Raw genomic sequence first — 25,186 nt, 5'->3', positions numbered from 1 at the left:
TTCATGTTCTAGTTAAGGAGGAAGATTTCAAAGAGCATCTAATAAAAACCTTTCTTCATTTTAAAGGCTGAATTTTGTTGTGTTTCAGTTGAGAGCATCATTCTCCTATAGGTATTGGTCTAGGGTTTCTCCTTTGAAGTCCTGCTTAGATGGAAAGAACAGGGGTTTTCCTATTTCAAAACAAACAACAGGAATTTATGCTGCTGTTTAAAAAAAAAAAAAAAAGTTCAAATTCCTCATTTTGTTGCCTCCAGTGATGGTTACCTTCCCAAAAGGATGACGGTACATGATTTATTTTTCAGTAATAGGAAATTTCAGATAATTGTGTTAATATTAATCCACATCATACTAATTCAATGATAAATGATGAGGGTCTTACTAAGGACACCATTAGACAGACTGCTGAGAGATGGGTGAGCTTGAACTCACTGAAACTCAGAGTAGCAACTGGGTTGGTGAGAGTGGTCTGAATGATTAAACGGTAAGAGGAGGGCAAACCAGGAGAATGATGGGAAATGCATAGGTCCAGACAGGAAGCTGGGAAAGCGGACATTCACCTGTCTGACCATAAGCAACCAAGGAAAACCTCCAGTGGCCTCGTTGTGTTTCAGGCACTTCTCTGCACTGGCAGATGTCATTAAAGACCTGCAGGATGCCAGAGCCCTTTGGGAAAATCAGGTGGAGCCAGGTGGAGTTCCCAGGGCACCTCCACTGCCAGCAGTGGTCTTTGTCCCTGCAACTGCAGCCCAGTCCAGCACAGGAACACCCCTTCAAAGACAAACCTCTTCTTCAGTGGGGTCCTGGTACTGACCTAGATTTGAAATGGCCATTGGAAACCTGAGATACTCTCCCTTAATCCTACTAGACACGTGAACATCCGTTAATCTTCCTGGGTCATCTTTAGCAAACTCAGGCTGAAAAACTCAAGTGTAGCATGCTTCAAATGGCTGAGGCAGGACACATCAGCGTGCCCCACTTTGCAAATGGCTCCCGTCCAACTAAGGATTTGAAAGCAACAAATCCTAGAAGAGAGGGATCTGGGGGTGGTGGTAGACAGCAAGTTGAATATGAGCCAGCAGTGTGCCCTGGCAGCCAGGAGGGCCAACCGTGTCCTGGGGTGCATCAAGCACGGCATCGCTAGTAGGTCAAGGGAGGTGATTGTCCCGCTCTATGTATGTATGTCCCTGCTATGTTTGAAAGGTACAAACTGGAATGCAAAGGTGAAGAACAATATCATTTTAATTGCCAATATTATGTAAATTAATATCTGTAATAATACATGCACAGCCACAAACAAAACAAAAATACTGGCTATTCTTTAAATTATTGACGTTACAAGTCATATGCAGAAGCTGATCAGAAATTTCTTGCATCCAAAACACATATAGTCAGCAATTTCCACAAAGCTTGCTTGAGCTCCTGGCTCCTCCTGCTACAGATGAGCACGTGCTCTGCTGGAGGCACCACTGAGTACAGAACTGCCTCCACCAGGTCCAGGGATGGGTAGGAGATGGAGGGGCTTCAGGCAGGCATCCATGACAGGCCTGAGGGAGACGGACACAATGGCCTGGTGAGGGAGGCATGTGGAAAAGGCTTTGTGCCAGTCCTGCTATAGAGACGACAGGAGTGTCACCTGGATCCACAAGGTCTAACCCAAATACACTGCTGTCGGATATCCCGACCAAAACCCCAGGACAAACAGACACAACGACCAGCGTTCTGTGCCATAACCCAATTTATTGCTGCATGACATTATCTTATATAGTGTCAAAGCGTCCCACCCAGGAGCCCAGGACCCCTCTCACTGTGCTCGCAGGCACCCCAGACCCTTCCCCTCGTGCACACAGGCACAACCCAGAATAATCCCACACCTCCCCCCTCTTTATGCAGCAGCGCACCCCCTTTAACCCGTTACGCTAAGCTTGATTTAATCATAACTACTAAGGGACTAGTGTCCGTCCCAGGAACAGGTGGTGATAATGGGAACCCTTAATGATTTTTGGTGAGAATGGTCAGCATGCTGCGATTCATTACACTGCTTCTAGCTATTTTTGCTTTAATACATGCATATACTAGCTCTATCACAATGAATGCTATTACTAGTAGCAATATTGTTTGCAAAAGCGATTTAAGCCATCCTTCTAGATGAAGGCCTAGCCCCTCAAGAGTTGCCCCCAGCCAATTCTGTTCTGCGTCACGCTGCTCTTCGTTAAAATTTATCTTCAGCACAATTGCACCCCCAACAGAACAGCTTCTTTTCCATCCTCCGTCGCATGTGTGGTGCCGTCCGATGACAAGAAGGGTCAGAAAGAAGAGCCTAGCAATTACAGGCCTGTCAGTCTCACGTCAGTGCCTGGTAAAATCATGGAGAAGATGGTTCTCGAACTTATTGAGGCGCACCTGGGGGACAAAGCAGTCATTGGTCCCAGCCAGCATGGGTTTGTGAAGGGTAGGTCCTGCCTAACTAACCTGATTTCCTTTTAGGATAAGATCACCCGTATGGTGGACCAAGGGAAACCAGCTGATGTGATCTTTTTGGACTTCAGCAAGGCTTTTGACACGGTTTCCCATAGGATCCTACTGGACAAAATGTCCACCATACAGCTAAATAAAAACATCATACGATGGGTGAGCAATTGGCTAACGGGCAGGGCCCAAAGGGTTATGGTGAATGGGGCTGCGTCAGGCTGGCGGGCGGTCACCAGTGGGGTCCCTCAAGGCTCCATTTTAGGGCCGGTACTTTTCAATATTTTTATAAACAATCTGGATGTAGGAATAGAAGGTATTTTGAGCAAGTTTGCTGATGACACCAAACTTGGAGGAGTTGTGGACTCTGTTGAGGGTGGAAAGGCCTTGCAGAGGGATCTGGATAGGTTGGAGAGCTGGGCGATCACCAACCGCATGAAGTTCAATAAGAGCAAGTGCCGGGTCCTGCACCTGGGACGGGGAAACCCTGGCTGCACGTACAGACTGGGCGATGAGACGCTGGAGAGCAGCCTAGAAGAGAGGGATCTGCGGGTCGTGGTAGACAGCAAGTTGAATACGAGCCAGCAGTGTGCCCTGGCAGCCAGGAGGGCCAACCGTGTCCTGGGGTGCATCAAGCACGGCATCGCTAGTAGGTCAAGGGAGGTGATTGTCCCGCTCTACTCTGCGCTGTGCGGCCTCACCTCGAGTACTGTGTGCAGTTCTGGGCAGCACAGTATAAAAAGGACATGAAACTGTTGGAGAGTGTCCAGAGGAGGGCTACGAAGATGGTGAAAGGCCTGGAGGGGAAGACGTACGAGGAACGGCTGAGGGCACTGGGCCTGTTCAGCCTGGAGAAGAGGAGGCTGAGGGGAGACCTCATCGCAGTCTACAACTTCCTCGTAAGGGGGTGTCGAGAGGCAGGAGACCTTTTCTCCATTAACACCAGTGACAGGACCCGCGGGAACGGGGTTAAGCTGAGGCAGGGGAAATTTAGGCTTGACATCAGGAGGGGGTTCTTCACAGAGAGGGTGGTTGCACTCTGGAACAGGCTCCCCAGGGAAGTGGTCACTGCACTGAGCCTGTCTGAATTTCAGAAGAGATTGGACTGTGCACTTAGTCACATGGTCTGAACTTTTGGGTAGACCTGTGCGGTGTCAAGAGTTGGACTTGATGATCCTTAAGGGTCCCTTCCAACTCAGGATATTCTATGATTCTATGATTACTCTGTGTAGATGCTCTAATGACGCTGTGATGACGCTGTGATGATGCTATGATGATGCTGTGATGCCGTTGTGACACCACTGTGATTCCGCTGTGATGACGCTGTGATGATGCTTTTAAGATGCTGTTATGATGCTGTCATGACGCTATGATGATGTCGTGATGACGCTGTGGTGATTCTGTGATGACGCTGTGATAACACTCTGAGGACGCTATGATTATGCTGTGATGACGCTATGATGACTCTCTGATGACACTGTGATGCCGCTGTGATGACGCTGTTATGATGCTGTGATGACACTATGAAGATGCTGTGATGACGCTGTTATGATACTTTGATTACTCTGCGATGATGCTGTAATGATGCTCTTGTGACGGTGTTATGATGCTCTGATGACACTGATTATACTGTAATGATGCTATGATGATGCTGTCATGATGCTGTGATTACACTGCGATGATGTTCTGATGACGCTGTGATGATTCTGTTATGATTCTGTGATGACACTGATGACGCTGTGATGATGGTGTTTTTACACTGTGATGATGCTGTGATTACGCTGTGATGACGCTCTGATGATGCTGTGATAACGCTGTAATGATGCTGTGATGACTCTATGACGATGCTGTTATGATGCTATGATTACACTGTGATGATGCTGTCATGAAGCTGTTATGGTTCTGTGATGACACTGCGATGCCGCTGTGATGATGCTGTGATTATACTGTGATGACGCTGTTATGACGTTTTGAGGATGCTGTGGTGACGCTATGATAATGCTGTGATGACGCTGGGACGATGCTGTGATGATGATGTGATGACACTATTATGATGCTGTGATGATGCTGTGATGATGGTCTGATGATGCTCCTGGGACGCTGTGATGATGCTTTTATGACGCTGTGATGATGCTGTGATGACGCTATGATAATGCAGTGATGACGCTGGGATGATGCTGTGATGACGCTGTGATGATGATGTGATGATGCTCTTGTGACGCTGTGATGATGCTGTGATGACGCTGTAATGACACTTTGATGATGCTATGATGACGCTGTGATGACGCTGTGATGACACTGTTATGATGCTGCGATGACGCAGCAAGGAAGCCGCGATGAAATAATGATGACACTGTGATGACGCTGTGATGATACTCTGATGACGCTATGATGATGCTATGATGACACTATGACGATGCTGTTATGATGCTATGATTACACTGTGATGATGCTGTCATGAAGCTGTTATGGTTCTGTGATGCCGCTGTGATGATTCTGTGATTATACTGTGATGACGATGTTATGCCGCTGTGAGGATGCTGTGGTGACGCTATGATAATGCTGTGATGACGCTGGAACGATGCTGTGATGATGCTGTGATGACGCTGTGATGACGCTGTGATGACGCTGTGCTGATTCTGTGCTTACGCTGTTATGACGCTCTGATGATGCTATGATGATGCTGTTATGGCGCTCTGATGACACTATGATGACGTTAGGATGATGCTGGTACTACGCTGCAATAATGCTGCAATTACTGCGATGACGCTGTGATGACACTGTGGTGATGCTGTGATGACTCTGTGATGATTCTGTGATGATGCTGTGATGACACTGTGATGACGCTCTGATGATACTGTGATGATGCTCTTATGGCGCTGTGGTTATGCTGTTATGACGCTGTGATGATGCTGTGATGACGCTATGACGATGCTGTGCTGACACTGTGATGATGCTGTGCTTCCGCTGTGATGACGCTGTTATGATGCTCTTATGACGCTCTGATGATGCTGTGATGACGCTATGATTATGCTGTTATGATTCTGTGATTACGCTGTGATGATGCTGTGATGATGCTGTTCTGACGCTGTGTTGATCCTGTAATGACGTTTCAATGACGCTGTGATGATGCTGCGATCAAGCTGTAATGACGCTGTGATGATGCTGTGATTACGCTGAGATGGTGCTGTTATGATGCTGTAATTTTGCTATGATGACGCTATGATAATGCTGTGATGATGCTGTTATGACACTGTGATGATGCTATAATGATGCTGTGATTACATTGTGATGATGCTGTGATGATGCTGTGATGACGCTATGATGATGCTGTGTTGACGCTGTGATTATTCTCTGATGACGCTATGATGACGCTGTGATGACTCTGTAATGGCACTGTGATGACGCTGTGATAATGCAGATATGATGCTGAGATGGTGCTGTTATGATGCTGTAATGATGCTATGATGATGCTATGATGATGCTGTGATGATGCTGTTATGACGCTGCGATGATGCTGTGATGACCCTGTGATGACGCTATGATGAAGCCATGATGATGCTGTGATGATGCTGTTATGATGCTGTGTTGATGCTATAATGATGCTGTGATGACACTGAGATGACGCTGTTATGATGCTTTGATAATGCTGTGATGGCGCAATGATTGTGCTGTTAGGATGCTGTAATGATGCTGTAATGACGATATGATGATGCTGTTATGACGCTGCGATGACACTGCAAAGACGCTGTGATGATGCCGTGATGATGCCGTGATGACGCTGTGATGATGCTGTGATGACACTGATTATACTGTCGTGATGCTGCGATGACGCTCTGATGATACTGTGATGATGCTCTTGTGATGATGTGGTTATGCTGTTATGACGCTGTGATGATGCTGTGATGACGCTGTGATGACGCTGTGATGACGCTGTTATGATGCAGTTATGACGCTGTGATGATGCTGTAATGACCGTGTGATGACCCTGTGATGATGCTGTTATGATGATGTGATGATGCTGCTATGACGCTATGATGATGCTGTGATGACACTATGCTGATGTTCTGATGACGCTGTGATGATGCTGTTCTGATGCTGTGATGATTCTGTGATGATCCTGTAATGACGTTGCAATGACGCTGTGATGACACTGTGATGATGCTGCGATCAAGCTGTAATGACGCTGTGATGATGCTGTGATTATGCTGAGATGGTGCTGTTATGACGCTGTAATTTTGCTATGATGACGCTATGATAATGCTGTGATGATGCTGTTATGACACTGTGATGATGCTATAATGATGCTGTTTTGATGCTGTGATGACGCTGTTTTGATGCTGTGATGACGCTGTGATGATGCTATGATGATGCCGTGATGACGCTGTGATGATGCTGTGATGATGCTCTTGTGACGCTGTGATGACGCTGTGATGACACTGATTACACTGTGATGACGCTGTGATGAAGCTGTGATGATGCTGCGACTACACTGTGATGATACCAGGAGGGCCAACCGTGTCCTGGGGTGCATCAAGCACGGCATCGCTAGTAGGTCAAGGGAGGTGATTGTCCCGCTCTACTCTGCGCTGTGCGGCCTCACCTCGAGTACTGTGTGCAGTTCTGGGCAGCACAGTATAAAAAGGACATGAAACTGTTGGAGAGTGTCCAGAGGAGGGCTACGAAGATGGTGAAAGGCCTGGAGGGGAAGACGTACGAGGAACGGCTGAGGGCACTGGGCCTGTTCAGCCTGGAGAAGAGGAGGCTGAGGGGAGACCTCATCACAGTCTACAACTTCCTCGTAAGGGGGTGTCGAGAGGCAGGAGACCTTTTCTCCATTAACACCAGTGACAGGACCCGCGGGAATGGGGTTAAGCTGAGGCAGGGGAAATTTAGGCTTGACATCAGGAGGGGGTTCTTCACAGAGAGGGTGATTGCACACTGGAACAGGCTCCCCAGGGAAGTGGTCACTGCACCGAGCCTGTCTGAATTTAAGAAGAGATTGGACTGTGCACTTAGTCACATGATCTGAACTTTTGGGTAGACCTGTGCGGTGTCAAGAGTTGGACTTGATGATCCTTAAGGGTCCCTTCCAACTCAGGATATTCTATGATTCTATGATTCTATGTTTCCATTGGGCCGTCTACCAGACATTGTAATGAATACTATGAGCAGGACTAGAGGGGTCTTGTTTCCAGCCAGGGGGAGGCAGGGAGGAAAGGGACAATCGAGTTTACTGGACCGGGTATATTTAATGTCCTAGCATATCAGACCCACAAATGTATCAGGCTCTACTGGACACAGCCAATAAAGATATATTTTCTTTATTTTTCACCCTGAGTTTTCCACAGAAGACCCAAGAGAGACCATGCATGTCCAGGTGTCTACTGAGATTCAAGCTAAATTTCTCAGGATCCAATGGTCATTTCAAATGTATTTTATTATTTATTTTATTTTATTTTATTTTATTTTATTTTATTTCATTTTATTTCATTTTATTTATACTTTATTTCTTTCCCAAGGAACCCCTGACTTCTCTTAGAAAGGGTTTCAAGTGCTGGGCTGGGCAACAGTTACAGGGACAAAGACCACTGCTGGCAGTGGAGGTGTCACACCTCCAGACTCTGATTTTCCTCCCGATGGAGTTCTCCAAAGAAATAACCCTGGATGAATAGCAATAGGAGAATGATGTTCAAAACTGAAATAAAACAAAATTCAGCCTTTGAAACAATAAAATATTTTTATTATGTGCTTTGTGAAATCTTCTTCCTTAATTACATCTTACAAGCTCTGCAAGTAGCTGCACAGGGCTTGAAGATTAAAATGGAAGAGATGTTAGGATTTTCTTCATTTTAATGAGTTCCATGGTGTATTTTGATGCTCAGTCTATGAAGTTCAGGTACTGAGAAGAGAGTGATGCAACCGCTTGAGCAAGTAAAGTCAGGAGGAAAAGTTGAAGTGACTTGGAGTATTAATGGGCCCCACTGAGGGCTGTTACTAACAAAGGCTCCCCAGGGCCTTGTTAGGGCAGATAATTGGAGGCCATGGTTACAGACAGGCAAAGCACTGTGCTGAGAAAAGTCTTGGTTAGTTTTAGTGAAGCAGAATTGGCAAGGCCTGACCCCTGGAACCGGGAGGGGAGATCCTGCACCCCCATGTCTGCCTCAAGGCTTTTCCTGGGGATCTGTGGGATGGGGTGGGCAGTGTGATGCCGTGAGAAGAACAGTGGTATGAAACCTCTGAGCTGTTGCATGTGTTGAAAGGAATCTATGAGGCCCCATCACAATGAATATAACATATCTCCTCATAAGCTCTAACCAAGGGGACAAAACCTTCACGGCAGTTGGGGCATTCCCTTTTTATCAGCACCCTCTGCCTTCTCCTCCACAGGCTTTCCTATGCTGTCCCACACATTGCCCTATTTTCTTGAAGTCTGCAGACATAGGGTTCTCATCCCTAGCTTTCACTGACCTCTTGTCAACCCTCACCAGCTATTTATTGAAACACAAAGCAAGGGTCTGATCAGAGGGTGACCTTTTGCACCACAGCATGACCCTCTGAGGGACATTTCTCCCTTCTTGTAACCAGTGCCAGCCTTCCATGGAACACTATGTCGCAGTTTTTTCTTTCCTGCTCTTTTCTACTGCCAAAGGAAGCTCCATCAGGGTAGAAACCACTCCTGAAGTAGGCATCCCAACCCAGCAGGCTCCTTGCGGCCTCTCAGCCAACCACACACAAGTCACCTCAGCAGAACCTTCCAAGCCACGGGCCTGCTGCTGGCCTTGCAGCTTCTTGGCTAGACACAGCCAAGCCCTGTGCCTCCTGCTGCTGTGCAGTCATGGACTGAAGCAGAAGGGACAGGACAACCCATGTTGGGGCCTTCTTTCTGCCTGGGTCCTCCTGGGTCTGGAGGCAGAGGGGATCCCCCAGTCAGCATGCCAAGCAGGTGCCTTCTGCTGGCCTAGCAGGGCCACTGCCAGATGTCAGCCCAAAAGTGCAGCTCCCAGGGAGAAGCCAAGGGTGACCTGTAAGCTACAGACAGAAGTGACCTCACAGTCCCTTCCACAGTCACATTCCTGCTGCTGGGGCAGGAGATGATAAGGCAGAGCTGAGCTCCTCAGAGCATTCCCACCCATCTCCTCCTTGTGGCCCACAAGCTGATCAAATCCATGGCCCCTCAAATTCATTTGAGGTTATTTTTTTTTTTAGTTCTCTTAAGCATTTTTCTAGTGTTAAATAGGCCATTTTAGTGCTACTATTAAGGACTGAGATCAGAGTGATTAGGAAAGTAAGAGCTAGGATGAATCAGCTATGGGCTGAGTTTTGTCTTCTAGGGATACGTTGAGGTCAGTCATTAGAGTAGTGGATTCCTGTCAGGGTGCTGAATAGCATTTATGTTTAGGAATTAACTTTACAGGTTGAAGCTGGGGAATAGCCTTGTATGACTATTTAAAGTCACAGTTACAGCAACATCAGCATAACCTGAACCCTCTTACCTCTACAGAATCCTTAATTTTGGCTGGCCAAGCCCCTATTCCCTCCTCTCAGTCTCACATTTCTCCTGGCCAGGCTTCTCCTGATTTCCCATATCAGTTACCTTTTTAGGGGCATATTTATGATGCCTTTCATGATCTTAGACTGTCAGTGCTCTGTTGGCTACTCTATTCCTGAGAAAAGCATCACTTAAGACATGATGGAAAAGGACACAAAAGTCCATCAGAGCATCCTGCACAATGTGCCTAGCAGCTCTGCACCATCACAAAAGTGTGGTTCTTGCCTACAAGTTTTCTTTCCAGAATGGCTCCTATGGCTCCAGGGTAACTTTTCCCAGGCACTCACTTCCCCAGGCCACACCACTCTTGCACACAGGCCCCAGGTGTCTCTCCAAGCCTCCCCTCTTCCCCTGCACTAGTGGCACCTCACTGCAGCAGGTTGGTGCATCTCCACGCTCAGGGGTGTTCCTGAGGGCCTGCCCCATGTGGGGAGTGGTGGGGAGGAAGAGAGCAAGGTCATCTCCTGGGGCATGGCTGAGCACAGCCCAGCCATCCTGCACTGTGGGCAGGCCTGTGTTCCCAGGCTGAGGCACACATGCAAGGTGGACACTTCTCCATCCACCCAGCTACACACAGGGCCCTTCAGTCCTGCCCCAGTCCCAGGAGTGACCTCATCCTCCTACTCCATCCACAGACAGCTGCTAAAGCCCTGAGTGTCTCTGTTTCTCACAGCCTTCTCACAAGTCTTTCTCCTGGCCTTCCCCACTGCCCAGCACTGCCTCTCAGGTGGCACTCAGGGACCCTTCAGAAGGGCCTTTGGGTTTCCTCAATTGTCCTGGTGCTTATTAGCACCTTCCTGGCTCCTTCCAGAGTGCAGAGGGAGTCTTCTTGTCCATCAGGTGCCCTGTACTGGCTGTGGCTGGCACGGAGTTACTCTCTGCAAAGTAACCCCTTGTGGTACTGTGTTTTGGTTGTGTGATCAGTGATGGTCACCCACAGTTGTGGTTGCTGTTTTTGAGCATTTCTTGCACAGCATCAGGGCCGTCTGTGGCTCACAATTTGTGAGTTTTACTTGGTTTTGCTATTGTGTCCCCAGTTCCTCTAGAAGAAGAGAAAGCAGGTGGCCGATAGGTGTTTATCTGCTGGATGCATGGAGCAAGGAGGTGTCCGTGGTGCCAGGAGATGGAGGTCCGTGAAGCTGCAGGAGCCCTGCTCTCTTGCCTGGCAGATCCCCAGCACACAGTGCCTGTGCCCCGCAGGGCCAGCCCCGCTCCCCAGGCCAGCACAAGAGGCCTGGCTCAGTCACAGAGCAGCCTGCCCCGAGCAGAGGCCTGCACAAAGAGCTTTCCCTTTGCCCTTTCCCCATCAGTGCAGGCCCAGCAATGCGGTTCTGCTCTTCCCCAGGGCCATCCCTGCTCCCAGAGAGCCTTGCCCAGGGCAGTGTGTCCGTGCTGGCCTGGCCAGCCATTGCTGCTTACCTCCCTGTGCTCCCCTCAGGGCCCCAAGCTGGCGGTGCTGCTGTGCTGAGCCAGGGGCTGTGGTGCTCTGGGACCCCCGCGGGTCTCCCCCGCTGCCCATGATGCTCAGGTTGGGCAGCAGACCTACATCCATGGGGATCTCTGCGGCTGAGCCCCTTTCCATGTGCCCTGATGGCTCAGCAGCACAGGGCAGTGCTGGGCAGGACCATGGGGTGTCTCTGAGGGCACAAAGGGCAGGCAAGTGCTGCACCAGACCTGGTCCATGAGGCCTCAAGAAGGTTATCCTCAATTACTGTACACTCTTAAAGGTCTTTGTCCGCTGGCACATCACCACCACTCCTGCCATGGCAGGGCTGTCCTTACCCCATGGACTCCTCAGATTCCCCTTTTTCTTTACCGAACTCTTCTTTGGATGGCCATTAATTTTATGAGGTTCTAATCCCTACCAAGTCAGCGTTGCATGTTCTCCCTGCAGATCCCCTGACATCTCCTGGCAGCTCCAGAATCCTCTCCAGGCTGACAGTGGCCATGAGCCCCACTGCAGGGGGGCAGTGCCATGCAGCTGAGTCCAAGACCAGTTGCTGTCAGGTGCTGCTATAAAGCTCTTGGTCAAGCCTTTGGTCCCTCACAGACTGTCCTTGGAATTTAAGTCTATATTCTTCGCTCCAGGAAGCCCCAAATAAAACCCCTTTGTTACTGTGGTGCTAGCAGGGAGGCAGGGCTGCACAGTGCCTGTTGCTGCCTGCAGCCACTGTAGAGACAACAGGACTGTCACCAAGGTACACGAGATATCAGGGCTTACCCAGAAAAAAAAGAAGCACAATGTGGAAGCCAAAAGAGAGCAGCAGTGACAAGGCCACGTCCTGCTGCTGGCCATGGCCATGGCTCCAGGGAAGCAGCAGCCCCGACCCGAAGGCAGCAGAGAGGCAGAGCCCAGCGGGCAAGGAGGGGCAGCCCTGAGGCTCACTGGGGCTGCTCCTGCATGTGGCAGCTGGGCTCTTAGCCCCGAGCCCCTCCTGCGTGCTGGGGGTGCTCCCCAGCTCCAGAGGAGATGGGAAGAGAGGAATACTGAGACCAATCAGGCTCTGACAGCTTCTCAATTGACATTATCTACAAGGCAGGCATGGTTCTACAGGCACATGAGATATTTGTGAGAAAAATAAATTAATTAATTAATTAATAAGAGTAATTAAGAGATATGAAAATAAAGATACCATTATTAAATGAAAATCTAAAGATGTGGTATAATATATTACAAAGAAGTATAACAAAACAGTACACTAACAATTTTATAGAAAAAACATGAGTCTTGACTGGATTGGGGCTTCAGTATTAGTGATGAAGAAGCATGCATCCAAAGAGTTTCCACAAAGCATCCTTGAGCTGCCGGTTCCTCATGCTGTAGATGAGGGGGTTCAGAGCTGCAGGAAAGACTGCATACACAACAGCCACCACCAGATCCAGGGATTGAGAGGAGATGGAGGGGGGCTTTAGGTAGGCAAACATGCCAGTGCTGAGAAACAGGGAGACCACAGCCAAGTGAGGGAGGCATGTGGAAAAGGCTTTGTGCCGGCCCTGCTCAGAGGGAATCCTCAGCACTGCCCTGAAGATCTGCACATAGGACAGCACAATGAAAACAAAACTAAGAAAGACTAGAGAAACACTAACTACAATAAGCCCAACCTCCCTGAGGAATGACTTTGAGCAGGAGAGCTTGAGGATGTGGGGGATTTCACAGAAGAACTGGTCCACAGCATTGCCGTGGCAGAGGGGCAGGGAAAATGTGTTGGCTGTGTGCAGGACACTATACAGAAAGCCACTGCCCCAGGCAGCTGCTGCCATCTGGGCACAAGCTCTGCTGCCCAGGAGGCTCCCGTAGTGCAGGGGCTTGCAGATGGCAACAAAGCGGTCGTAGGCCATGACGGTGAGAAGGAAATATTCTGCTGATATAAAGAACAGAAAGAAAAAGACCTGAGCAGCACAGCCTTGATAGGAGATGGCCCTGGTGTCCCAGAGGGCATTGGCCATGGCTTTGGGCAGAGTGGTGGAGATGCAGCCCAGGTCGAGGAGGGCGAGGTTGAGCAGGAAGAAGTACATGGGGGTGTGGAGGCGGTGGTGGCAGGCTACGGTGCTGAGGATGAGGCCGTTGCCCAGGAGGGCAGCCAGGTAGATGCCCAGGAAGAGCGCAAAGTGCAGGAGCTGCAGCTCGCGTGTGTCTGCGAATGCCAGCAGGAGGAACTCCGTGATGGAGCTGACGTTGGACATCTCTTATTTCTGGTCATGAGGTCCTGTACAAGGAAGACAAAGGCAGTGATAATGTACCACAGACATATCGGAGTAAAACCCTTTCCATTTTCTCATTTAAAATCACCAAAAAATTGCCCTTTTCCAGGCAGTTATTTTGAAGCTCTCTTTCATTGATTCTGTCTGAGAGTGCCTCTGAGAGCTGGGGACTCCTCTGTGGGCAATGGAAGAATCAGTCCTGCACTACTGCCAGAGGGAGTAGCATGGTAGCACATGGTAGGAACATGGTAGGAACATGGGGTAGTCTCAGATTAAGGTTACTGCTGATATCAAAGAGATTTCCCCAGTTTTGCTCCTAGTTCACCCAACTGCAGAGCAGAGGAGTGGAGGTTTAGACATGTAATTATCTGTTTTGTGTTTTTGGTTGTAGCTGCCCCACCACACCGGAGAACTGTTTCTAAGGCATAAATCCTGGGCATTCTGCTGCACTCCAAGTGAAACTTTGCCGATCCTCAGAGGCAAAGATACTGTCCCTTCAGCGCAGAGTGTCCCTCAGACAAAACAGCCAGCCTCTCCATCAGTGCTGGTCTCAGCTGCCCTGTGAGAGCTGCAGGAAAGTTGTGCTCAGTTGTTCATCTGAAAAGAACCTGAACACTGCTGAAAGCAGAGGAATCTGGGATCAAATTGCACATCTCCAGACCCTTCACCTTGTCCCTGTACTCCCCTTCCCCAAAGCACACCGAGGGCTCACCCCATGGGCATGTGAAACCCCAATCCCCAGCCAGCCTGGGAACAAGACCAGCAGCAGCACGGCCAGCTGGAGAAGCCAGGAGGAATGCCAGCGTGCTGCTGCCAGGGGAGGCAAGGCCAGGGAGGGACAGACGGACACTCAGCAGACCCTCCTGTGCTGCAGCTCTGCCTGCAGAGGAGGCAGGTCCTGCTCATTGCAAATGATCTGTGTTCACCTCAAGCCAGCAGAGAGACCTCTCAAAGACAGGGCAATGGTCACTGGAGGATTTGAAGCTCCAAAAGATCAGCTAGTATAAAACCTGAGAGGACCACAATGATGATGTTGGTGTAGTTTCTTGGCTGAACTGTTGGAAGGGACTTTATGAAGTACATTGATTAAATATTGATCTCTCACAGCAATGTTCTAGGAGTCTCAGTCTTCAGTACAAACCTGACCACCTATTACCATGAAACCAGCCTCCGCTCTACCACAGGTATCTGCAAGCACAGGCTACAGAAAAAGTCTTGCCATTCAGGTAGCCCCTGCCTTGGTCTTCCTTTTCAAAAATCCAATCATAAATGCCATTCTCTAAAGCATTTTCTACTCATTTCTGGAGAAACAGAGAAACTCACCCTGACAGATGCTATCAGCCATCAGATGTGCCAGCTGTACAAGACCCCTCTGGCAACCCCACCTGCATGGCCCTGCTGCCAGAGCCTCATGGTGTCAAGAGCCTGCAGATGTGTCCTGCCACACGCTGCCCTCTGTTGTTGCGCTCCTCAGTGCCTCCAAGCCCTCTCTCCTTCTCTCTTCTCTGTGTGCCAGCTGCGGTCAGAGCCCCCAGCCCTGCTGCACTGTGCAGAGGAGCTGCTCCTGGGCACAGCTGTCTCTCTGCAGCGCTTGCCAGGAGCTCCCCTTGTGCCCAGGAGCCCGGCCCAGCTCAGCAGCACAGCACCCAACCATGGCATCTCTTGCTCTGTGCCCTTGGGCTCCCTCGAGGTGTCCCCAAGGCCTCAGGGCTGACAGCTCCCGAAGGCAGCAGGGTCTCTGCTGGGGTGTGGTGGTTGAAGCAGCCTGAAGTCATCACCGACTGCTTCTCTCTGTAGATGTCAGAGACTGATTTTTTAAAGTGTGATTTGTGCTTTTGGACTGTGGTTGTCAAACAAGAGTACAAATGTTTCCCTCCCTTAACCCCTGTTCTGTTCCCACTGCATGGCACAACCTCAGCCACGACTGCCAGGGATCATTTCACCCCTCTGAATGTGTCCTAAGGCTCGAGTAGTGGAAGGTCTGGCTCCAGAAGACAGCTGTACTTGAATCTGGGGAATTTCTCTCATGTACAGAAGTTATTTCTTCTCCTCCCAGCTATTATTCTGTGGCCCCAGTGTAATAGATATCTTCTGTGGTTTTGCCCCATTGCTGGAGCTGTCCTGCAGTGCCAAGGTGATACTCACGGTCTTTGATTTCATAATCTAGATTTTTGGATCCTATCTTCCTCTTCTCTCTCATGCATTTTTCAGGTGTGTGTGTGTCCTGTATTGGCAGGCCAAAGTCTTATCCACCTGCTCTTCTGTCCTCACGAGTGTCACTGTTTTCTATGATACTGCCATCACTGTATGTGAGAAGCCCAAATACAGCCCTCCTTAGAGATGTTAATGAAGCCCTTTCCTAAACCACCATCCTCCCAGTCAGCCCTCAGGTTGCCTAGAGGTGGTACGGGAAGGGTGAGAGAGGTTCAAGTGGATCTGCAGATGTCATCATAAGACCTATCTCAAAGACCTTGGAAAGGACAGATGAATCAAAGACTTTCCTTGGGCCTTGGAAATGACAGATGTCAAACTCATCTGCTAATAGGAAGGCAAGCAGAAGGATGATAAAGCCTAATCAAGGAATAAAAAGACAGCCTTAGCCTTAGCCCCCAAACCAGACCTAAACTGAAGTCCTCAAAACTTGCCCTTATCCTAAACCTTGAGCAGGATCCTTGAGCAAAACACCAATCCCTCTCTCGATGTCTTGCCATTCACTTGACCCTGGAGGGTGACCTCTAATTCCTAAACATTAACCTGATCATCTAACCCCCAAAGCCCTCCAGCATGCACACAGCACATCTCATCCTCAACCCCACTCCTATCCCTAACTTCAGCTGTTTGTCCCCTTGGGGCAGGGCAGGGACTGTGAGGTCCTGCAGCAGTCCCATGGCATTGGAAGAGGCATGCGAGGTGACAGGTATGTGATCAGATCACAGGCCACAAGGAGGAGCTGGCTGGGAATGCTGGGATGGGATCAGGTGTGCCTCAGGATCTGCTGGGCCTGCAGGAGGCACATGGCTGCGAAGGAGGCTGGGAGGTCACTTCTGCCTCTGGAGCTAACAGACCAGCAGGAGGAATGTGGCACAGATAGGGATCGTAAACAGCAGAAGCATGCACATGGCATTGAAGATGATGGTGAGGCACCTTCTGTTCTGGTCAGATGAGAGACCACAGGAAGGCTGATGGGATAGGAGTCATGCTTGAGGTAGAGCTAGTGAGACCATAGAATCAGAGAATGGCTCCTGTTGGAAGGGACCTTAAAGGTCATCTAGTTCCAACCCCTTGGCCATAAGCAGGGATGCCCCCCATGAGATCAGATTGCCCAGAGCCTCATCTAAGCTGCTCTTGAACAGCTCCAGGGATGGGGCATCCCTAAGGTCTCTCAGCAACCTGTTTCAGTGCCTCACCTCCCTCTGAGTAAAGAGTTTCCTCCTCACCTCTAATCTAACTCTCCCCTCTTTTAGCTTAAAACCATTCCCCCTTTGTCCTATCATTATCTAATTGAACAAAGAGTCACTCTCCATCTTTTTATAAGCTCCCTTTAAGTACTGACAGGCCACAAAGAGGTCACCCCGGAGCCTTCTTTTCTCCAGGCTGAAGAGCCCCAGCTCTCTCAGTCTTTCTTCATAGGAGATGTGCTCCAGCCCCTTGATCATCTTTGTGGCCCTCCTCTGGATTTGTTCTAACAGACCCACACCCTTCCAGTGCTGGGAGCCCCAGTCGTGGATGCAGGACTCCAAGTGGGGCCTCACATGGGCAGAGTACAAGGAGTAGAAGTAGAAGTCACCTCCCTCTACCCGCTGGTCACTCCTCTGCTTATGGAGCCCAGGATGCAGTTGGCCTTCTGGACTACAAGTGCAGAATGTACTGTCTCACTGTCTCACATTCGATCTCACTGTCTGTCACAGATAAAGATATTAAACAGCACCAGCCCCAGGACAGACCCCTGAGGTACAACACTTGTCACCAGCCTCCACTTGGACATAGAGCCATTGACCACCACTCTCTGGGTGTGACATTCAGGCTAACTCCTTACCCACTGAATGGTGCACCCAACAAATGCATATCTCTAATTTGGAGATCAGGATGTCATGTGGGACAGTGTCAATGGTCTTACAGAAGTCCAAGTCGATGACATTGGTCGGTCTTTTGTTGTTGTCTGATGTGGTCACTCCATTGTAGAAAGCCACCAGATTAGTCAGGCATGATTTACTCTTTGGTGAAGCCATGCTGGCTGTCTGAGATCACCTCTTTGTCTTGCATGTGCCTTGACATCGATTCCAGGAGGATCATTTCCATGATCTTGCCAGATCATGGCAAAGGGCACAAAGACCTTTGTGTCCTTTACTCTCCTGAGTACAATGCGACTTCCTTCTCAGGAATGGAGTAGCCAACAGAGGTGAGACAGATACTATGTGATCACAGATGTCATCAGAAAGCTGATCCCAATAAGATATGGGGAGGTCAGAAGCAGCCTGGACAAGAGACATATGAGATTTTGGGGTGGGAAGACAAGCATGGCCAGCAGAAATTAATGGTTTCATAGAGGTAAAAGCATTCCTGCAATGCCCATACTGCAGTAACAATGACTTAAAAAAGTCACATATGGCCCTTACCTAACTGGAAACAGTAATTTTAATCCCTAAACCTAAATGCTACTACAACACTCTGAAAGAAAACAATTTTCTCTCTTGATAACCATAATCCCTTCCCTTAAAACTAACATTAAAATGCTCTATTTAACCCTAGACTCCCTGGAAGACGTAAAACACCTGTAAACCACAGCGCTTGTCCATACCTGAACTACAGACATGACAGCACAAGCAGAACACCAAACAATCCCACTAAAACTTTGCTTACTCTAACCCAGAAAGTGAAAAAGAGATACCAAGGGGCCTAGAGAAAGCTCAGCTTTACCTCAGGATCTCCGGCCCCCGCAGGAGCAATGTGACTGTGGCAGGGACTGTGAGGTAACTTCTGTCTCTGCCCTTGATAGGACAGCAGCAGGAACATGTCACGGAAAAGCACTGTGAGGTCACTTCTGTCTGGAGGTGGCAGGTCACACTTGACTCCTCCCTGGGAGCTGCACTTTTGGGCTGACATGTGGCAGTGGCCCTGCTAGGCCAGCAGAAGGCACCTGCTTGGCATGCTGACTGGGGGATCCCCTCTGCCTCCACACCCAGGAGGACCCAGGCAGGAAGAAGGCCCCCAGATGGGTTGTCCTGTCCCTTCTGCTTGAGTCCATGACTGGACAGCAGGAGGCACAAGGCTTGGCTGTGTCTAGCCAAGAAGCTGCAAGGCCAGCAGCAGACCCCTGGCTTGGAAGATGCTGCTGAGGTGACTTGTGTCTGGTTGGCTGAGAGGCCACAAGGAGCCTGCTGGGTTGGGATGCCTACTTCAGGAGTGGTTTCCACCATGAAGATACCATACAAGCAGTGGTGCTTTCTCACAAGGAACCAGGCCAACTTTCTACAGAGCTGCTGTATGAGATATTTGTGTCCATGGCTATGGCTATTGTCTCTGCCACTAAAGCTTTTTTAAGAGACAGCTAATCATTAAAGCACCAGAGCCTAATTGACTCCTCATGGGCTCATTTAATTGGTGATTCCAATTCCTTGGGCTGGGTCACTGTTAATGAGCTGGGCCGGTTTTGTGGGACAGAGAAAACACATTCAAGAAAGTCCCATGAAGCAGAGAGACAGCTGTGTCCAGGAGCAGCTCCTCTGCACAGCGCAGCAGGGATGGGGGCTCTGACTGCAGCTGACATGGGGAGAGCAGAGAAGGAGACAGTGGCTGAAGGCAGTTGGCAGTTGGCAGTCGGAGGCTGCTGAGAGCTGCCTGCAGGAGAAACCTGCACAGCCTTTGACAAGGTAAGGGTCTGGCTGCAGGGCCATTCAGCTGCAGGTCCTGGAAGGGTCTCCTGCTGGGTCTTGTTTCTGGGAGGGCAATGGGCAATGCAGTAGGCTTTGAGAGTCCTGCTGGGTTGCAGTGCGAGGTGAGGAAGTCTGGCAGAAGCCCCTTGGAGTGCCCTATGCCAAGTGCCCTTGGACAGCAATGAGCAGAGTGGCCAAGCCTCCTCCAGACTCTGCAACGCTGCAGCTGGGATATGGGACACTGCAGCTTTCAGATATCCAGCTGTCTGTGGGGCATCCTCCTGGCTGCAGGCTGCTCTCCCGCAGGATGCAGCTCTCCTGTGGCATCCTTGTGTTATCCAGGTGCCCCAAGGAGAAGACACCTCCATGCTAACACCATGGCCTTGCGTCTTGATTGCTGTCTGTGGGAAGCTGCAATGACGTGAAATAAGGGCAATGACCTCTACACCTCATGCTACGAGGGAAGAGCTGAGAACTTGCTCACAATGCACAGACAAGGGGAGGTTTCTGTCCAGCTGCACTTGGAGTGGGGCTTCTCTGCTCTCAGCTGTCTCCTGTTCCTTCTCAGGGCTGCACCTGAGAGGGATGGTCTTCTAGCTCATAGAGGGGTAGCCCAGGGCAGCAGAGAGCAGGACTGATGGGCAGAGCTGCTCTGCTCAGTCTTCCCCAGAGGACAAGTCCTTTGCCTCTTGGCACCCACAGGATATCACCTGGAGTGTGCAAGAAATGTCAGGGAGTTCCACCATTCAATACCTCTCCTATGTGTTATACGGACAACTAGGATAAAATAAAGCGAGGAAAATAGTTGCAGCTTTGCTCCACAATCAGCTCAGTTGTTTGCAACAATACTGCAAAGCTCATTGGTCTGACATTTTTCTGACTTTGAGTTATCCACCCTTCTGTTTTATTTCCTATTTTCCTCAGAAAAGTCTGTTCTAACATTGCTCTGCCTTCTCCTCTTCAACAGAGAAGCAAGTAGAAAGTCAGAGAATGCCCAACAGCAGCTCTGTGAGTGAGTTCCTCCTGCTGGCATTCGCAGACACGCGCGAGCTGCAGCTCCTGCACTTCGCGCTCTTCCTGAGCATCTACCTGGCTGCCCTCCTGGGCAACGGCCTCATCCTCAGCGCCGTAGCCTGCCACCACCGCCTCCATACACCCATGTACTTCTTCCTCCTCAACCTCGCCCTCCTCAACCTGGGGTCCATCTCCACCACTCTGCCCAAAGCCATGGCCAATGCCCTCTGGGACACCAGGGCCATCTCCTATCAAGGATGTGCTGCACAGGTCTTCTTTTTTGTTTTTATGATTGGAGCAGAGTATTCCCTTCTCACTATCATGGCCTACGACCGCTACGTTGCCATCTGCAAGCCCCTGCAGTACGGGAGTCTCCTGAAAAGCAGAGCTTGTGCCTAGATGGCATCAGCTGCCTGGGGCAGTGGCTTTCTCAATGCTGTCCTGCACACAGCCACTACATTTTCACTGCCCTTCTGCCAAGGCAATGCTGTGGACCAGTTCTTCTGTGAAATCCCCCAGATCCTCAAGCTCTCCTGCTCAGATTCCTATCTCAGAGAAGTTTGGGCAATTCTGTTTAGCATTTTGTTAGCATTTGGTTTCTTTGTTTTCATTGAGGCATCCTATGTGCAGATCTTTAGGGCAGTGCTGAGGATGCCCTCTGAGCAGGGCCGGCACAAAGCCTTTTCCACGTGCCTCCCTCACCTGGTTGTCACCTCCCTGATGATCAGCACTGCCATGTTTGCCTGCCTGAAGTCCCCCTCCATCTCCTCCCCATCCCTGGACCTGGTGGTCACTCTTCTGTACTCAGTGCTACCTCCAGCACTGAACCCCCTCATCTACAGCTTGAGGAACCGGGAACTAAGGGATTCCATCAGGACTCTACTTGAGGACACACATCTTCAGCAAATTCACCTATAATACTATCCCTAATATTAGAAATCCCAGCTCTTCTCAGAAAGAAAATAATATGATGGCTTCTATTATTAAATGTCTGTATTATTATTTTCTCTCATTATTACACATTTGATTAAATATTATTCCTAGCCCCCTACAAGTCAATTATTTTTCTGTAGAAGATGGCTTCCTGTGTCAATAAACCTAATAAGAAAGCCATCAGGAATTCATGGCTCTGAGCTGCCATCTCTTCCTATCCACTCTGGAGCTGGGGGAACAGCCCCAGCATGCAGGAGGTGCTCAGGGCCAAGAGTCCAGCTGCCACATGCAGGAGCAGCCCCGGTGGCCCTCGGGGCTGCCCCTCACTGCCCACTGGGCTCTGCCTCTCTGCTGCCTTTGGGTCGGGGCTGCTGCTTCCCTGGAGCCATGGCCATGGCCAGCAGCAGGACGTGGCCTTTTCCCTGCTGCTCTCTTTTGGCTTCCACATTGTGCTTTTTTTCTGGGTTAGACCTGATATCTCCTGTACCTTGGTGACAGTCCTGTTGTCTCTGCAGTGGCATCCCAATCCCTGCAGGCAGCAGCAGGCACTGTGCAGCCCTGGGTCACAGCTGTCTCCCTGCTAGCACCACAGTAACAAGAAGGGCTGCTGAGACCAAACCCAGAAGTCTGGACACCTCTTCGAAATGTGCTATCAGGAACACAGCCAAGGGGTTGCTCCCTGCTCTTCTCTATTCTGGGGGTTTGTCATAGAGTGAAGGACACAGGATGAAAGTGCCAGGGTGGTCCCTGAGGAACCAAGGGCAGCACTCAGAGCTCCTGTTATGGCAGAACTTGCCTAAGGACATGACAGCTGATCTTAAACTTATCTGCATGGGACTACACCCCCTGCAGCGGGGTTGACAGCCAATGCCAACCTGGAGAGGAATCTGGATCTGCCAGGAGAAGTCAGGGGGTCTCCAGGGACAGGGTGCTCAGTGGGTAGTGATTAGAACCACATAAAATGACCGTGCAAGGTAGTGTCTGGTAACAATCAAGGTGAATCTGAGGAGTGCATGGGCAACTCACACTGCTCAGGCTGGGTCAGCTGTCACTGCAGGTTCTCCTCCCAGCCTCTTGCCCACCTGCAGCCAACTGACTCCTGGGGCAGAGTGAGACGCAGAGAAGGCCTTGATGCTGTGCAAGCACTGCTCAGGAACAGCGATCAGAACCACGGGTGACCAACACTGCTCTGGTCAAATATCAAAAACACAGCACCACATGGCCTGATCTGCGGAGAGAAACACCGTACCAGCCATTCTTTGTCCCCACAATGGATGAGATGCTCTGGAAGGAGCACGGAAGGTGCTAATAAGCACTAGGACAATTGAGGAAGAACAAAGGCCCTTCTGAAGGGTCACTGAGTGCCACCTGAGAGGCAGTGCTGGGCAGTGGGGACGGCCAGGAGAAAGACTTGTGAGAAGGCTGTGAGAAACAAGGAAATCCATGGCTTTAGCAGGTCCTTAAAGTCCTGCCTGAGTCCCCAAATGGAAAGCAATCTAAGTCTGTGGGTTGACGAGAAGGAAGTGGTGAGTCCCAGGTGGGGGACAGGGCTCAAGGTCCCTGCGTGAAGCTGGGCTGATGGAGAAGTGTCCACCTTGCATGTGTGCCTCAGCCTGGGAGCAGGGGCCTGCCCGTGGTGCAGGATGGCTGGGCTGTGCTCAGCCATGCCCCAGGAGATGACCTTGCTCTCTTCCTCCCCACAGGGGGCAGGCCCTCAGGAAACACCCCTGAGCCTGGAGATGCACCAACCTGCTGATGTGAGGTGCCAGTAGTGCAGGGGAGGAGGGGAGGCTTGGAGAGACACACGGGGGCTGTGGACAAGAGTGGTGAGGCCTGGGGAAGTGAGTGCCTGGGAAAAGTTACCCTGGAGCCGTAGGAGCCATTCTGGAATGAAAACCTGTAGGCAGGAACCACACTTTTGTGGCGCTGCAGAGCTGCTGGGCACATTGTGCAGGGTGCTCTGAAGGACTTTTGTGTCCTTTTCCATCGTGTCTTAAGTGACGCTTTTCTCAGGAATAGAGTAGCCAACAGAGCACTGACAGATAGTCTAAGATCATGAAAGACATCATAAGCATGCTCCTAAAAAGATAACTGACATGGGGAAATCAGGAGAAGCCTGGCCAGGAGAAATGTGAGACTGAGAGGAGGGAATAGGGGCTTGGCCAGCCGAAATTAAGCATTTTGTAGAAGTAAGAGGGTTCAGGTTATGCTCATGCGGCTGTAACTGTGACTTTAAATACTCATATGAGGCTATTCCCCAGCTTCAACCTGTAATCTTATTTCCTAAACCTAAATGTTACTCAGCACCCTGACAGGAATCCACTACTCTAATGACTGACCTCAAAGTATCCCTTGAAGACAAAACTCAGCCCATAGCTGCTTCCCCTAGCTCTTTTTCTCTTAATCACTCTGATCTCTGCCCTGAATACTAGCATTAAAATGGTCCATGTAACACTATAAATCTGCTTAAGAGACCTAAACAAAACCCTAACTCCAAATAAATGTGAGGGGCCATGGATCTGATCAGCTTGTGGGCCACGAGGAGGAGATGGGTGGGAATGCTCTGAGGAGCTCAGCTCTGCCTCAGGATCTCTTGCCCCAGCAGGAGCAATGTGACTGTGGCAGGGACTGTGAGGTCACTTCTGTCTCTGCCCTTGATAGGGCAGCAGCAGGAACATGTCACGGAAAAGCACTGTGAGGTCACTTGTGTCTGGAGGTGGCAGGTCAGCCTTGACTTCTCCCTGGGAGCTGCACTTTTGGGCTGACATCTGGCAGTGGCCCTGCTAGGCCAGCAGAAGGCACCTGCTTGGCATGCTGACTGGGGGATCCCCTCTGCCTCCAGAGCCAGGAGGACCCAGGCAGAAAGAAGGCCCCCAGATGGGTTGTCCTGTCCCTTCTGCTTGAGTCCATGACTGGGCAGCAGGAGGCACAAGGCTTGGCTGTGTCTAGCCAAGAAGCTGCAAGGCCAGCAGCAGGCCCCTGGCCTGGAAGCTGCTGCTGAGGTGACTTGTGTCTGCTTGGCTGAGAGGCCACAAGGAGCCTGCTGGGTTGGGATGCCTACTTCAGGAGGGGTTTCCACCCTGATGGAGCTTTCTTTGGTAGTAGGAAAGAGCAGGAGAGAAAAAGTTGCCACAAAGTGTGGCCTGGAGGTTGGCGCTGGCCTTGATGAGGAAGAAATGTCTCTCAAAAGGTCGTGCTGTAGTGCCACAGGTCACCCTTTGATCAGACCCTGGCTTTGTCTTTCAAGGAACAGCTGGTGAGGGTTGACGAGACATGGGAGAAAGCAAGGGATGACAGCAAAGTGGTGAACAGTGATGAGTGTATGAAGACTTCAAGGAAATAGGACAAATTGTGGGACAGCATAGGAAAAGCTACAGAGGAGAAAGCAGAGGGTGCTTGCAAGAACGGAAGGTCCCAACAGCCCTGAAGTTTTTGTCGTCTTGGCTAGAGCTTATGAGGAGAGATGTTATACTCGTTGCAATGGGGCTTCATTGATTCCTTGCAACCCTGTGCAGCACCTCAGAGGTGTCATAGCAGTGTTCTTCTCATGGCATCACACTGCCCACCACAGCCCACAGACCCCAGCAAGAGCCTTGAGCCAGACATAGGGGTGCAGGATCTCCTCTCCCAGTGTCTCGGGCCAACC

At 50.2% G+C, this 25,186-nt stretch overlaps 1 protein-coding gene across 1 annotated transcript; it reads right to left on the bottom strand.

Annotated features, from left to right (window-relative positions):
• Nucleotides 1–2,584: 2,584 nt before the first annotated feature.
• On the bottom strand, nucleotides 2,585–13,717 carry LOC119715329 (olfactory receptor 14A16-like). Its single transcript, XM_072029804.1, has 2 exons — nucleotides 12,798–13,717; nucleotides 2,585–3,009 (listed from the first exon to the last, which is right to left on the bottom strand). The coding sequence occupies exons 1-2, from the start codon at nucleotides 13,700–13,702 to the stop codon at nucleotides 2,715–2,717; spliced, it is 1,200 nt and encodes a 399-aa protein (XP_071885905.1). The 5' UTR covers nucleotides 13,703–13,717; the 3' UTR covers nucleotides 2,585–2,714.
• Between the last annotated feature and the right edge of the window lie 11,469 nt (nucleotides 13,718–25,186).

Source organism: Anas platyrhynchos, chromosome 31, assembly GCF_047663525.1.
Source record: "Anas platyrhynchos isolate ZD024472 breed Pekin duck chromosome 31, IASCAAS_PekinDuck_T2T, whole genome shotgun sequence".
Classification (NCBI taxonomy): Eukaryota; Metazoa; Chordata; class Aves; order Anseriformes; family Anatidae; genus Anas; species Anas platyrhynchos.
This window is presented reverse-complemented; position numbering and strand designations above follow the sequence as displayed.

What these genes read in the sequence shown, in the direction of transcription:
- LOC119715329 (XM_072029804.1), bottom strand. Translation starts at nt 13,702, where the DNA reads ATGTCCAACGTCAGCTCCATCACGGAGTTCCTCCTGCTGGCATTCGCA. An exon ending in AAGGATGCTTTGTGGAAACT is followed by an intron (nt 3,010 to 12,797) that starts CTTTGGATGCAT and finishes GACCCGCAGATC; the next exon opens with CCTCTCTTCTAGGCTGCTCT.